The sequence below is a fragment of the Centrocercus urophasianus genome, unplaced genomic scaffold, assembly GCF_019232065.1.
Source record: "Centrocercus urophasianus isolate 14NV4802_14NV808 unplaced genomic scaffold, USGS_Curo_1.0 seq_13, whole genome shotgun sequence".
Taxonomy (NCBI): domain Eukaryota; kingdom Metazoa; phylum Chordata; class Aves; order Galliformes; family Phasianidae; genus Centrocercus; species Centrocercus urophasianus.
In genome coordinates, this window is record NW_024884475.1 from 38,114,294 (window position 1) to 38,128,620 (window position 14,327).

The 14,327-nt window shown below is 51.2% G+C and overlaps 3 protein-coding genes across 3 annotated transcripts; all 3 read left to right on the plus strand.

The window, feature by feature from the left end:
* Window positions 1–215: 215 nt before the first annotated feature.
* LOC122156808 (sulfotransferase 1 family member D1-like) lies at window positions 216–1,919 on the plus strand. Its single transcript, XM_042811967.1, has 7 exons — window positions 216–435; window positions 540–665; window positions 746–843; window positions 942–1,068; window positions 1,165–1,259; window positions 1,363–1,543; window positions 1,664–1,919. Exons 1-7 carry the CDS (start codon window positions 231–233, stop codon window positions 1,774–1,776), a joined length of 945 nt encoding a protein of 314 aa, XP_042667901.1. The 5' UTR covers window positions 216–230; the 3' UTR covers window positions 1,777–1,919.
* A 720-nt stretch (window positions 1,920–2,639) lies between these two features.
* LOC122156807 (sulfotransferase family cytosolic 1B member 1) lies at window positions 2,640–4,976 on the plus strand. Its single transcript, XM_042811966.1, has 8 exons — window positions 2,640–2,773; window positions 3,377–3,525; window positions 3,645–3,773; window positions 3,892–3,989; window positions 4,102–4,228; window positions 4,311–4,405; window positions 4,477–4,657; window positions 4,730–4,976. The coding sequence occupies exons 1-8, from the start codon at window positions 2,655–2,657 to the stop codon at window positions 4,840–4,842; spliced, it is 1,011 nt and encodes a 336-aa protein (XP_042667900.1). The 5' UTR covers window positions 2,640–2,654; the 3' UTR covers window positions 4,843–4,976.
* Window positions 4,977–5,229: 253 nt separating this feature from the next.
* On the plus strand, window positions 5,230–7,258 carry LOC122156809 (sulfotransferase family cytosolic 1B member 1-like). The gene is made up of 8 exons (XM_042811970.1): window positions 5,230–5,311; window positions 5,725–5,873; window positions 6,060–6,188; window positions 6,272–6,369; window positions 6,462–6,588; window positions 6,667–6,761; window positions 6,833–7,013; window positions 7,086–7,258. Exons 2-8 carry the CDS (start codon window positions 5,726–5,728, stop codon window positions 7,196–7,198), a joined length of 891 nt encoding a protein of 296 aa, XP_042667904.1. The 5' UTR covers window positions 5,230–5,311; window position 5,725; the 3' UTR covers window positions 7,199–7,258.
* The last annotated feature ends 7,069 nt before the right edge of the window (window positions 7,259–14,327 follow it).

A 14,327-nucleotide genomic window follows, 5' to 3' on the forward strand; every position in this document is an offset into this window, starting at 1 on the left:
CAGGCATTCCCTGCCCTTGCCGAGCAGCGTTTCACTATTCCGCTGGCACTTAAGAGAAACCATCCAACAGCAAAACCGTGTCGTGGGGCTGCTGTAGGAGCAGGAGGAACTCTTGTCCTGCTTGAGCATGTCTCATTCCAAAAGGACCGACTGCTTTTTCAGTAGAAAAAAGCTCAGTGGGGCCAGGCAAGGAGGCTCTCACTGCCCTTTAAGGCCACACGTGATGTGGGATGGACTTTGCCCTTCCCTTGGGCTCAGGCACAGACAGTGTGTGGGCACCGGCTGCCAGCATGGGAAAGGATGAGGTGCTCAGGCAAGAGCTGGGCCGCCTTCATGACATCCCACTCTACAAATCCTTTGTGGCAGGCTGGCCACAGGTGGAGGCCTTCCAAGCCCAGCACGATGATCTGCTCATCGCTACCTACCCCAAGTCTGGTAAGTGGCTCTAGGGGAGATGGGGAGGAGAAAGATGGGGCACAGCTGGGTAGTTCACAGCTCCTACACTGCTGGCCCCTGTAATGCTTACCCATGGGCTGCAGGCACAACATGGCTGAGTGAGATCCTGGATGCAATCTACCATGATGGCAACTTGGAGAAGTGTCGGCGGGATGCGATCTATAACAGGGTGCCCTTCCTGGAGATGAATGTCCCTGGGATACTGAGCGGTGAGCATCTGAGGGCTGTGCAGGGAAGGAGCAGTGCTGGAGCGGGTGTGGGGTCAGGGCACTGAGCCTCCATCCTGCAGGTGTTGAACAGCTGGAGAAAACCCCATCCCCACGGTTGGTGAAGACCCACCTGCCAGTTCACCTCCTCCCGGCCTCCTTCCAGGAGAAGGACTGCAAGGTAATGTATTGAAGCAGCTCCCAGTCTCTCTCCCTTTGGGGCACTAGTGAGGGGACACCACTGCTGCCCCCCCCAGTCACAGCCTTGGCTCCTTCCAGGTGATCTATATGGCTCGCAATGCCAAGGACGTCGTAGTCTCCTACTACTACTTCTACCAGATGGCCAAGATCCACCCTGATCCTGGCACACTGAGCGAGTTCCTGCAGGCATTCATGGATGGGAAAGGTAGGGGCTGAATTCCCAGACTCCCCTGATAAATGCCAGTGAGGAGGGCATCCTTTGCTGTGCCATTTTTCAGCTAACCCTACCCACATCCTGCAGTGGCCTATGGGTCCTGGTACAATCATGTGAAGGGCTGGTGGGAGAAGAGGCACGAGAAGTGGCTTCTCTACCTCTTCTATGAGGATATGAAGAAGGTGAGGATAATCTGGAGGGGGGGTGTGGAGCCTACCCCTGCTGCCCCAAGTGATTTCTGAGGGAGTGCCAGCAGCAAGCATCCCCACTCCTGCTGCTCCTCAGGACCCATGGGGAGAGGTTCAGAAAATCCTGCAGTTCCTGGACAAGGAGGTGGCAGAGGAGATGGTGGCAAGGATCCTCCATCACACCTCCTTCAAGGAGATGAAGAAGAACCCTACCGCCAACTATGAGACAATGCCCACTACACTGATGGACCACAGCCTCTCCCCATTCATGCGGAAAGGTGGGTTTTGGCTTGCGGTGCCTGGTGAGTGGAATCCCTAGGCCACACTGCAGCCCTCATCTGTGGACGCAGATATTTGGAGGGGCAGGTTTTGCCTCACATGCTTTCCTACCCCCTCAGGCATCTGCGGCGACTGGGCGAATCACTTCACTGTGGCTCAGAACGAGTGGTTTGACCGGCACTACCAGCAGCACATGGCAGGCTCGGATCTCTGCTTCCAGATGGAGGCATGAGGGGTGCACATCGTGGGGGCTCGGCAACCAGTGGGGAGCAGGCACTGGATTCCTGCTGCAGCAGTGCCAGACTGGGGCACGCTACCATTCGTTTTTATTCCTGTAATAAATTGCAATAAACAGAATATTGCCAAGAAGCTCAACAATTGCTCTGTGAGTGGAAAAACCCCAAAGCAGCCAGAAGGTACCCACTGCCCCACAGTACCTCTTTGCCTAGGCGTGTTTATGCCTCTGAATTGCTGCAGATTGCTTTGCAGAGTGGGCAGTAGCAGGGCAGAAATATCCATTGCTATTGTACCAGCCCCAGGTTGTCAGGGCAAAGGCAAGAGGAAACATCTCATGCCCCACTCAACTCCAGCACCCATTCACTGGCATAGTGACATGGGATCATCCCTGCTAACCCACAGTTGCAATGCTTCTGCTCAGGCATCACTGGGGTAACCTGCTCTCCATCCCTTTGCCATCAGGAATTTTGCTCTGGAGCCTCAAATCTCACACCTATGCCATTTCCAGCTTTGGTTTTTTGAGTTTCCAAAATAGTGAATTTCGGTACTGAGGAACATCTCCACGTGTCTCCAGCTGCTGGCTTTGCCAAAAAGATATGCAACCTCCCTCCCAGCACAGCGCGTCTCCCTTAAATTCTTTTCCCAGCAGTGCTCTGGCTGCTGCTGGCACTGCACTTTTGCAATTGTGTAAACTTTAGACCCTCCTTCTGGGCACGAGCCTAAGTGCTGTGTCATAGCAGTGAGCCCCATGCAAGTGTCGCCCTTCCCCAGCTCCATTTAGGATTGGGTGCTGAGCTCGGCTCATCATAGGTGCTGGACTCGCCCCTCAACCCGCCTTCGGCTCCAGACCCTGCACGCCCTTTCCCTCCCCCAATGACGTCCCCATTCCCAAGCACCTCCCCGCGCCTCCATCTTCTGTGTGTGGAAAGGAAAACAAAGCCCCCTGTGTCTGCTGGCAGAGCATCCCTACTCTTCACGTCACACAGCAGCAGGTAATGAGCAGCCCCCAACCAGCCTCTGAAATGCTAAACCTCAAGGCCAGAGGAGCTCAGGAGGGGGAAATCTGATTTCCCTGCCAGCTGCAGAGTGTTGGCTAGCCACTTGCTGGTTGATCTCTGCAAGGCCAGCTTTGTGGGGTGGTGCAGGCCCTAAGAAATGGGTTTGGGAATCTCTATGATCACAAAAGGGGTCTAGAGACAGGTCCAGGTCTTTGGTTTGCCAGATGCATCGGTGTGTCATGCCACCCACACCAACACAAGGAAAAGGACAAGTTATCCTTCAGGACCTGCCCTTTGCCCAAGGGGCAGCACTCACTTTTCTCAAAACTCTTCTTCTGCTGCCCCAAAAGCTGATGCCAGGCAGGATAATGGGCTTTTTCCCCTCTTGGCACCCTCTTTTTCCCCACCTTTGGCGCCAAAATTCAGGGGTTCCCAATATACCTCACAGGTGGCAGGCGCCACTTCCCAGGACACCAGCACACCAGACAGGGTTTCCTCCTATGGCCACTGAGCTCAGCAGGAATTTCAGGGCCTGAACAGGGATGAGGTGGCCCTGTGATGACCACACTGCTATCCTGTGTCCCTTGTCCCCATCAGAATGGGCACAATGGATGCCTATCTGCGCCAGCCCTGGAGCACTGTGCATGCCATCCCCATGGTTACTGCCTTTGCTCAGAACTGGGAGAGAGTGGATAACTTCCAGAGCCGCCCTGATGACATCGTGGTGGCCACTTTCCCCAAGTCTGGTGAGCAGCCTCAGCATGGTAGAGGGGCCTTGCATGGGAAGATTCAAGGTGCATTTGGGTGCCTGTGATGAGTTAGGGCAGGAACAGCACCAGCCAGAACCTTGTCCCTTCCATCCCAGGCACCACATGGATCAGCGAGATCGTGGACATGATCCTTCAAGGTGGTGACCCCAAGAAGTGCACGCGGGATGCCATTGTCAACCGGGTGCCCATGCTGGAGTTTGCTGCCCCCGGGCAGATGCCAGCAGGTAGTGAGCTTTGGGCAAAGGTTACCCCCAGGTTGGAGGGGCCACACTGGCTAAAAAGAGTGGGAGCAGGTTGTGGTTTTCAGGTGTATCCTGCTAGTAGTAGGAGTGCTTTTTGTAGGCACAGAGCAGCTGGAGGACATGCCATCCCCTCGTATAATCAAGACTCACATCCCAGCTGCCATCTTACCCCAAACCTTCTGGGACAAAGGCTGCAAGGTAACAAAGTTGGAGAGGACATAACAGGAGGGACTCTGCAAACTAAGGGTATGACCAGCCCTACTAGCACCTTGCAAATCCCCAAGTGCCACCAACACCAGCTCCTCTGCAGATGATCTATGTGGGCCGCAATGCCAAGGACGTGGCTGTCTCCTACTACCACTTTGACCTGATGAACCAGCTGCACCCTCACCCAGGGACATGGGACCAGTACCTGGAGGCTTTCATGGCCGGCAAAGGTGGGGGGGAACCCATGGGAGCATATGGGGATGCTGAGGGTGCTGCCATGTGGTGACGTCCATGGCCACTCTCCCCACACAGTGGCCTATGGTTCTTGGTTCAACCACGTGCGGGGCTACTGGGAGCGCCGGCAGGAGCACCCCATCCTCTACCTCTTCTATGAGGACATGAAGGAGGTGAGGGGCTGGGGCTGATGGTGGGGCTGAAGCTTGGTGGTACTGGGGTTAAGCACCAGCCCTTGCCTCAGGATCTCTGCCACGAGATTGCCAAGGTGGCCCAGTTCCTGGGGCGGGAGCTGACGGAGGTGGCACTGGAGGCCATTGCCCGTCACACATCCTTTGAGGCCATGCGGGACAATCCCAGCACCAACTACAGCACTGTGCCCTCCCAGATCATGGACCAGGGGGTCTCCCCCTTCATGCGCAAAGGTGAGCAGCCACAGAGGGCTCCCAGGCCCCTCATCTCCTCTGGCCCTGCTCACTCCCTTCTCACCCTCCCAGGCATCACCGGTGACTGGAAGAACCACTTCACCGTGGCCCAGAGTGCGCACTTTGACCAGTACTATGCGCAGAAGATGGCGGGCACCGACCTGTGCTTTCGCACACACATCTGAGATTCCTTCTCCTGTCTTAATTCCACAGCCCTGTATCATCCACCCATGCCCACGGGACCACCTGAGCAACACCATGTGCTCTTTCCTCTTTCTTGGTGCTGCTAGAGAGAAATAAAGTGTCCTTGCTGAGCCCACTCTGTGTGCTGGCTGCTGCATCCCTGTGCTTGCCTCATCCCTGTGCTTGCCTCATCCCTGACACACCTATGATCATTCCCCAGACTGGGGCCACCGAGTTCAGTACTCATGAACTCCGAACTTCCCCGGCGCTTGCTCCTCCTTCCTTGTATGTAGACTGCTGACAAACATTTCCTCCCACACACACTCTGTCCTCCTCACTTCTATTCCACAGCTTCCGCTGGACCTGAGCCTCCCTGTCCTCTGCTGCTACCTTGCCTGTGCCACCCTCCCGGTGTCACCATCCTGTTGCTCTCCCGCTGTCACCATCCTTGTGCAGAGCGCACACTGCCAGGTGAGGCCTCCTGCCTATACTCAGCCCCTTGGAACTGTAGGTGCCTCATGGGACCAAGTGGGCAGGGCTGCTCAAAGACTTATGGGACCCAGCCCCTGGCATGACAAGGCATGGGGTTTGGGCTCTGCAGGGGTGCATACAGCACCCCAAAGCCTCCTCCATGGATGGGAGCTGCTGCAGGATGTTCCCAGTCCTTGTCTCCATGCTTCCCTCCCTAGATAGGAGGAGAGGAGTGGTGCTCGGGGTGGTGCTTCTACTACCCAGGACACCTTTGGGGCTCCACTCACTGTTCTAGAGGCTGCAACTCTCCAGCTGTGCATGAAGACTGGTACCCACAGGCCAGGAGGACAAGGGGGTCCTAGGCTGCTCCCCCAAGCAGCTGCCTCCCATAAGTCCTCCATTGTCCCCATCAGGATGGCTACGGTGGACAGATACCTGCGCCAGCCCTGGAGCATGGTGCATGGCATCCCCATGGTCTGCGCCTTTGCCCCAAACTGGGAACGGGTGGACAACTTCCAGAGCCGCCCTGAAGACATTGTGGTGGCCACCTTCCCCAAGTCTGGTGAGCAGACCAAATCCCAGCAGTGTGGTGGTCCTGGGGTCAAACATGTGGCACGGCCAGGACCTGCTATCTTGGGAAGGTGCATGTGGACTTTCCTTTCATCCCACAGTACTCATTTGGAGTCTGGGGACTTTGGTGGTGCTGAGAGTCTCTTCAATACCTTCCCCAATGGGCCAATTTCTCCAGGCACCACCTGGGTCAGTGAGATTGTGGACATGATCCTGCAAGGTGGCGATCCTGAGAAGTGCAAACGGGATGCAATCACCAAACGGGTACCTATGTTGGAATTTGCTGCCCCTGGGGAGATGCCAGCAGGTAGGGGGGGAAGGGCTCATCTGGGGACACCCCACCAGGGGCTGTGCCCAGAGGCACACAGGAAAATCCTTTGTGGTCCCCAGGAACAGAGGTGCTAGCTACCATGCACTCACCCCGTGTGGTCAAGAGCCACTTGCCTGCACATATCCTGCCCAAATCCTTCTGGGACAATGGTTGCAAGGTAGCCCTCAACTTTGGTCTTCTCAGCACTGTATGTAGTGCTCAGAGCCTCACCACTGGAGAACCAGGTGCTGTCACCAGCCTCTTCCACAGATAATCTACGTGGGTCGCAATGCCAAGGACGTGGCCGTCTCCTTCTACTACTTTGACCTGATGAACAAGTTGGACCAACACCCAGGAACATGGGACCAGTACCTGGAGGCGTTCATGGCCGGCAAAGGTAGGGGGGAACTCATGGGAGCACACGGGGACACTGAGGGTGCTGCCATGCACCCTCATGGTTGCTTTCCCCACACAGTGGCCTATGGTTCTTGGTTCGACCACGTGCGGGGCTACTGGGAGCGCCGGCAGGAGCACCCCATCCTCTACCTCTTCTATGAGGACATGAAGGAGGTGAGGGGCTGGGGCTGATGGTGGGGCTGAGGCTTGGTGGTACTGGGGCTGAACACCAGCCCTTGCCTCAGGATCTCTGCCGCGAGATTGTTAAGGTGGCCCAGTTCCTGGGGCGGGAGCTGACGGAGGTGGCACTGGAGGCCATTGCCCGTCACACATCCTTTGAGGCCATGCGGGACAATCCCAGCACCAACTACAGCACTGTGCCCTCCCACCTCATGGACCAGGGCGTCTCTCCCTTCATGCGCAAAGGTAAGCAACCTTAGTGGGTTCCCAGACTCCCTGGATCCTCTGGCCCCACTCACTCCCTTCTCATCCCCCCAGGCATCACTGGTGACTGGAAGAACCATTTCACCATGGCCCAGAATGCGCTCTTTGACCAGTACTATGCACAGAAGATGATGGGCACCGACCTATGCTTCCGCACAGAAATCTGAGTCTCACACACCTTCAGATTTCTGTTTTTGCAAAAATAAAAGAGTTTTACTTCTGCCTTCCCACTGTCTCCCCAGCATCATTTCATACTCATTTGATACCAGCTGCATCACTATGTTGAGCATCATCCATTAGGACACACATCTAGCTGTGCACACACACAGCTTTTTGGTGGGAGGAATAAATAAGTCAGAGATGTGCTTCCAACACATGGGAAACAAATATGTTTTCTGTCTCCTGTGCACGTCTCTGCTGCCACCCTGCACACAGTGGTCCAGTGTCCACCATCTCCATCCTCACATATCCATCAGCAGGTGCTGATGACAAGCTCTCACTGAGGTCACACAGCAGCTGAGCCATGGGAAAGAAGCATGGTAAGTGGAATGGGGCCAAAAGCATCCCTCGCACTGCCGAGAGAGAGCTGTAGTCCTGTTTACTGTCGGAGACCTGGAACATCCACTACTGCTGTCTCTGAAGGAATCTCTCTGAAGGTGTGATTTCTTTCCCAGATGCAGGTGAAGTGATCCAAGGCATTCAATAATGACATTCTGGTTTTGCTGGGTGTTGCTTGTTTTGTTTTTACGCCCCTTATTTCTTGCACCAACACAACCACCAGTCTTTCATTCACATTCATCTCACCCCATTCTCTGGCATTCCATGGGTGTTCCTCAGGCCATCACTCCCTGGCCATGTATTTCTATGCTGAAGAAATCTGTATGAACGCTGGATTGCTCCTGGCAGTCCCTCTTGCAGCCCCTCAGCACCACAACATGACGACTAGCTGCAGGAATTTCCTTTCACTTCTGCTCCCGCTGCTTCCAGAAAGCACCACTGCTTTTGCCAGACTGCTCCAACACGCATGCAAATTACTTGGTTTTAATTTGTTCCAGGCACTTCCTGTCCTCTACAAAGCCTTTGCATGCCTGTGTTGATACAAAGCCAGGTCTTGCAACATTCCCTCCTCTTCCCTTCCTCTTGCTTCTCAAGTGGCACGCTGCACCCACATCAGCAGAAAAAAAAAATTATCCCTTTTGTAATTCCCCCTATACAGAGGTGGGCTCTGCTCTGCCTCCAGATTGCTTTCTTAGACTACAAAGCCTGCAGGTGGATAAAGTATGGAATCAGAGATAGGTACAGTTGGTGAATTCGGTCAAAATTTAGCAGAGATCTCATTTGTTTTTCATCCTCTGTGGAGCTACTAAAATATAAATGCATTATGAAATGTAAGTAAATTCCTGCATAGCTCAGAGCAATGGCTGCTGCACACTCATTGCCAGAGCCCGTGACAGCCTGGTCTTTGCCTGATTGCTATGTGGGACAACTCCCTGCTGAGTCCAAACTTCACGCACTAAAATCAATCACCTCTGAGCTGACCTGGCTCAGGGAAAACCTTGACACAGACAGGGCTGAAAAGGCACTGGATGGCTTCCACCATACCTACACTCTCCCATTTGCAGATCTGGTGGTGCCTGTGGAGCATAACAGTCCTGCAGGAGGGCTGACATCAGTCTCTCCTGACAAGATGAAGCACTGACTGTACACAAAGCTTGGCCTGGATCCTTTCTCATTTTGTTGTGTTGTTTGTATTTTTTTTTTCCCTTGCAGAGTGGAAAGGCCCAAGCGTGAGCTATCCCACTGTCTGTATACTTACATGCAAAGGTGTCCATGCAGCATCTGAGCAGCAGTGGAGAGAATTAAAAATCTGAAACTGAACAAGGAAATATTGTAAGCAGAGGTACATTTTGTTCTCTTGCAATGCTGAGATAAAGTCACAAGCTGGCTGAGAAATGGCATTATGGCACAGGTCTCAGCTCATCACCTGTTGCTGGAGTTTCCCTCTTACACTTGGGGTTTGCAAGGGCATCAGTTTTCTACTGTGGACAGCATGTGTTCCTCCATCTAACTTCCCATCTCATCCCACACTTGGGGATGAAACAACCTCCAAACAACCTCAGTCTTTTCCACCCACACATTGCCCTCCCTTTTAAATACTTGTCTTTTACCAAATCAAGACTTCCAAGCTTCTGTTTAGCTCCAAGACTGCTTTCTGGAAATAACACATAGTAAACATGATGTGATTCGGTGCTTCTCAGGGCAAATGCCTCCCTTCTCAGCTCTGGTGCTGAATTTTTGAGGTCCCGGTGGTCATCGAGGCTTACTTGCTGTCACATTTGGGAAGATGTGGAAGATGTTTTTGTACCTGTGTGTGAAAAACACGAGGCTGGATGCCCTAACCTTTATGTCATTAAACTTGAGTAACCTACAGCTATCAGAGACCAGAAGTTGCATCAGTTTCTTCAGCCATTATGCTGAGTAAGGCTAGATATGTAAAAGTGCAGGCACGTAATACCATTCATTTTCTTCAGCTTACTTTTCTTTTGTTTGCTGGATTTCATCCTCAAATCCTCTTAAGGCTTATCTTTTCTGCATTAAGAGTAATGTGAGCACCACCTTTAAAATATGTCCTCTCAAATCCTACCCTTAAAGGAAGGCTTTAACCCTCTGATTCCTCTGGCAATAGCTCTTGGCTTCTACAGAGGAATTTGTTACTGGGGGTTTTGAAGATGGTAAAGGTATAGAGTGCAAAACATATGAGGATTGGATGAGGTCCCTGGGTTTGCTCAGCCCAGAGCAGAGGAAGCTGAGGGGAGACCTCATGGCAGCTACAGCTCCTCACAGAGAGTGGAGGGGCAGTGCTGAGCTCTGCTCTCTGTGACAGCGACAGGACCTGAGGGAACGGCATGGAGCTGTGTCAGGGGAGGGCCACGAGAGTGTTTAGGGAAAGGCTCTGCACCAGTGGACATGGAACAGGCTGCCCAGGGAGCGGGCACAGCCCCAGGCTGCTGGAGTTCAGGGAATATTTGGGCAACACTCTCAGACATAGGGTTTGGGTTTTGGGTGGTCCTGTGTGGAGCCAGGGGTTTGACTCAGCGAGCCTTGCAGACCACTTCCAACTCAGGATATTGTATGATTCTATGATTCTCAACTGAGTTTGCAACTCCAAGCATCAGTACAGATGAGGAATGAGTGGATTGAGAGCAGCCCTGTGTGCACTTGCAGCCTGGAAAGCCAACCACATGCTGGGCTGCATCAGAAGAAGTATGGCCAGCAGAGCGAGGGAGGCTATTGTTATCTTCTACTCCACTCACAAGATTCCACCTGCAAGGAGTAATGGTTTTAAACTAAAGGATGGTAGATAGAGATCAGATGTAAGGAAAACACTCTTCACTGTGAGGGTGTTGAGGCACTGGCACAGAGAGCCTGTGGATGTCCATCCCTGGGCCAGGCTGAATGGGGCCCTGGGCAGCCTGATCTGGTGGGTAGCAACCAGCCCACAGCAGAGAGTTGGAACTGGATGGGCTTTAAGGTCCTTTCCGACCCAAGCCATTATCTGATTCTACAATTGCAGAGAAACTGCTGGAGGTGAACCAATTACTGTCACAACATGCTGCATGCTGGTATAATTGCCCCAAACAGAGGGTTTAGAAAGTTTATGTATTACAGCCAAAATTTAAGATCAATATAGAGATGTATCTTCAGATTTGTATAGTTACCAGTTAGTAACATTTACCTCAACTTTTGGAACCAAATGCCACTCGCAGTACTTAACAGCAAGGCTAACATGCAACTCTTGAAAAGCTTTGCAAACAAAGCACAAGATGCTCTTTGTTCCAGTTTGTAAGTGAGTCTATTATATAACAACCAATTTTTTTTTATAACAGCTAGGACCTTAATGGGAGCAAAAAATATTTTTAGCCTCAGAAACCGTATCTCTGACCTACAGGATGCAAATCCTTCTGAGAATCTGGCTCTGTAGCAACATCACAATATTCCCTAGCACAAAGAAGACCATCCAAACTATTAGATTACCAAAGCACAACAAAGCAATGAATAATCCTGGAAGACATGCCTCCTTATGATCATCCTATATTGTATTACTCCCTCCTATTGAAAATACATGTTCAGGGAGAAACTTATTTAAAGTCCTGCCCAGTGCCAAGCCTTGCCAGAGCTGCCCAGGCTCAGAGCAGGTGAGCTGCAACACACAGAAGCAAACCAGCACAGCGCATTGCATCGTGTGAACCAGAGCACATTGATGATTTTGCACCTTGGAAGGCTCTTCTAGGTAAGAGATTTGCTGCATGGCATTGCTTCTTTCAATTTGCTGAACCATGTTAGATTGAGCATACCATGTTCTGTCCCATTTTGATTCCTAGTGATTAAAAGCTCCTTTCAAGACATAGTGCTTACATTTCCAAAAGAGAGACAGCCCAGAAGATGCTCAGGTTCCAACTCAAGAAGCACTTCTGGCAGCTAGGAGGTAGTCAGACCCATCGTTAGATACCCAAACCAAGCCTACAATATTACCAATGTCATAGTGCTGATGTGCCCCAGACAGCAGCAATGACCGTTCAGCACCAGAACTGCCATGATTTGTATTACTTAAACAGTGTGAAAGGGTTGAGATGGCTTACTGATGCCTGGAACATCACTTTTTTCCTGTTAGTCCCATCACAGGTGTCCATCTGGCTTGTGTAGCCTTGGGCTCTTGCCCCAAGTCTGGACACACCTTCATGCACACAGTTCCTGCAGCACAGCTGGTATTGGCTCAGCAGAACCCTGTGCATATTCTGGGAACAAAGAGTAAAAAAAATATATTTTGCATACATAATTTGTACCATAAAAGGTAGAAACATTAAAGTATGCAGGCATCATGGCTTTTGCAATTGAAAACAGGCTTCAAGTCAGATATGGCTGTGCATTCTTCAGCAAATTTCAATATTCCTTCAGTGTTTACAGAGATACCACTTATTTTGTCATAGTTACATATCTACCAGCAGTTAATGACTAATATAGCACCTATATAGTGGAAGAAAATCCCTATTATTTGCTTTCATGTCCTCAGTAAGGATTTTATCCCTTTAGGGAGAAACTAAAAAAGTACAATAAACAAAGAATTAAATTATTGTGCAAATGAACAGGTCTGAGGGAAGCAAGGACTTCTGACAGCGCTGGGACTGCTGCCACCCCTATCTAGGGAAAGGAGTACCGTCAAGGGGAGGTTAATGGTAGAAAACAGAAAGGGAAAAGCAAATCACCAAGCATCCTTTCCTGTCTTTGGTTCAGAGACCACATAGGTTTGAAAGGCCCTGCTCAAGCAGCAGCAGACTCTCACAGACAACACAGAGGTGGAGTTCTCCCAGCTGGAAGAGAAAGCTGCCAGGTTATCTAGTCCTCAATTCTGCCATGGCCACAAAAGCCACCAGCTCCAAGAAATGCCTCCAGCTTCTTGCTTTCTATGTGGCTCTGGTAGCACCTGTCTTCTGTGGGAATGTGCTGGTCTGGCCAACGGAGGGCAGCCACTGGCTAAACGTGAAGATGGTTATTCGGGAGCTCATCCGCCGTGGGCACAGTGTGACCATCCTGGTGTCCAATGCTTCCCTCTTCATTCAGCCAAAGGCTGAAACCACTGAGAAATTTGAGGTTTTTAACGTGCCCTTCAAGAAAGACACCATTGCAAACCTGATTGAGGAGATTGTGGCACTGTGGCTGAACAACAGGCCAACAGCCTCGACCTTCTGGCAGTTTTACAGAGAGCTGGGGAAACTGTCTAAAAGCTGGCACCAGGTCAACCGGCAGATGTGCGATGCAGTGCTGACTAACCAGGAGCTGATGGCTCATCTACAGGGCTCTGACTATGACCTGCTACTGTCAGATCCAGTTACTCTCTGCGGGGACCTCATAGCTCTCAAGCTGGCACTGCCCTTCGTGTACTCCCTGCGCTTCTCTCCAGCCTCAACTGTTGAGAGGCACTGTGGCAAAATCCCAGCCCCACCATCCTACACACCTGCGGCCCTGTCTGAACTCACTGACCACATGTCCTTTGGCGAGAGAATTAAGAATATCCTGTCTTATCACTTGCAAGACTACATTTTCCAGAGCTACTGGGGAGAATGGGACATCTACTACAGCAAGATCTTAGGTAAGCTGTTGCTACATAGCTTCTTATTACTCAGCTTCCCATACTGTGAGCTACAGAGCTGGGAGCATAGAGGGTGGCAAAGGGAAGGCCTGGAGGGGGAAGCAATCAACACACGGCCACCAACAAATTTTTCATTACTGTCAATACGTGGAAAAGTGGGTAAGCCACCAGTGAAAAGAGTCAGGCAGTTGAGGTTCAGGTTGGATATTGGGAAAAATTTCTTATTAGAAAGAGTGGTGAGACATGGGCACAGGCTGCCCAGGGAGGTGGTACAGTCATTGATCCTGGAGGTGTTCAAGAAACACAGAGATGTGGCACTGAGGGACATGGTTAGTGGGCATGGTGGGGGTGGGCTGGAGGTTGGACTGCATGATCTTAGAAGTCTTTTCCAACCTTAATGATTCTGTGATTCTTTGACCTCTTATACACAGCATGTAATGGCCGTTTGAAACAGTAGGCCAGAGTGATTTCTGAGACCAAAATAATTAATATAATCTACAAAACAGAAGCCACATTTCTCTGGAGATCCTGCTTCAATCTATCCAGGCAATCCTTACAGTCTTAAGTCAACATTCGCCAAACTGCCCAAGTCAAGTACGTTCGTATCAACTGCACCCCCCCTTGTCAGGATGCTGTGCTGGCATGGTACTGTGTGAAGACAGGAATCTGCAGGCATTCCAACTGAGGGATTTGCCATAATTAATTCTAATGTAGAGTCTTAAGAAACTTTCCCAGCACAGCGCGCTCTCAGCATGGAGAGCTCAGCTCATACTTCTTCCCCTCCCGTGCTCACACTGAAAGCACACAACAGAACTGCTTTCCTGGGGCAAAGCATCACAACTAAGTGAGCTACAAGCCTGCCTTGACCCTCAATAACAACTGAGGTGCACTGTGCTTTTGCAATAGACTTCACTTACATCACTGGTAAAGAAAACCAATCCTTTCTAAATACAACTTGTTTTGTGCAAACGGACCTTCCACCTACAAGGGAACAGTAAAAATAACAAGTCTTCCTCAAAGGCTTTTGTTTTGGACTCTTCTGAGCAAATATATAGAAAAATGTGCTTGGGTAAGTACGCAATCAACATGACATGTTTACTGAGCTCACACCAACCCTGTGTAACAGGGCACCTCCAAGTCTCACAGGA

Coding starts and splice junctions, on each gene's coding strand:
- LOC122156808 (XM_042811967.1), top strand. CDS start 231: ATGGACTTTGCCCTTCCCTTGGGCTCAGGCACAGACAGTGTGTGGGCA. Junction 666..745: donor TGTCCCTGGGATACTGAGCG/GTGAGCATCTGA, acceptor TCCATCCTGCAG/GTGTTGAACAGCTGGAGAAA. Junction 1,260..1,362: donor TCTATGAGGATATGAAGAAG/GTGAGGATAATC, acceptor GCTGCTCCTCAG/GACCCATGGGGAGAGGTTCA.
- LOC122156809 (XM_042811970.1), top strand. CDS start 5,726: ATGGCTACGGTGGACAGATACCTGCGCCAGCCCTGGAGCATGGTGCAT. Junction 6,189..6,271: donor CCCTGGGGAGATGCCAGCAG/GTAGGGGGGGAA, acceptor TGTGGTCCCCAG/GAACAGAGGTGCTAGCTACC. Junction 6,589..6,666: donor GGCGTTCATGGCCGGCAAAG/GTAGGGGGGAAC, acceptor TTCCCCACACAG/TGGCCTATGGTTCTTGGTTC.
- LOC122156807 (XM_042811966.1), top strand. CDS start 2,655: ATGACGTCCCCATTCCCAAGCACCTCCCCGCGCCTCCATCTTCTGTGT. Junction 3,526..3,644: donor GGCCACTTTCCCCAAGTCTG/GTGAGCAGCCTC, acceptor CTTCCATCCCAG/GCACCACATGGATCAGCGAG. Junction 3,774..3,891: donor CCCCGGGCAGATGCCAGCAG/GTAGTGAGCTTT, acceptor TGCTTTTTGTAG/GCACAGAGCAGCTGGAGGAC.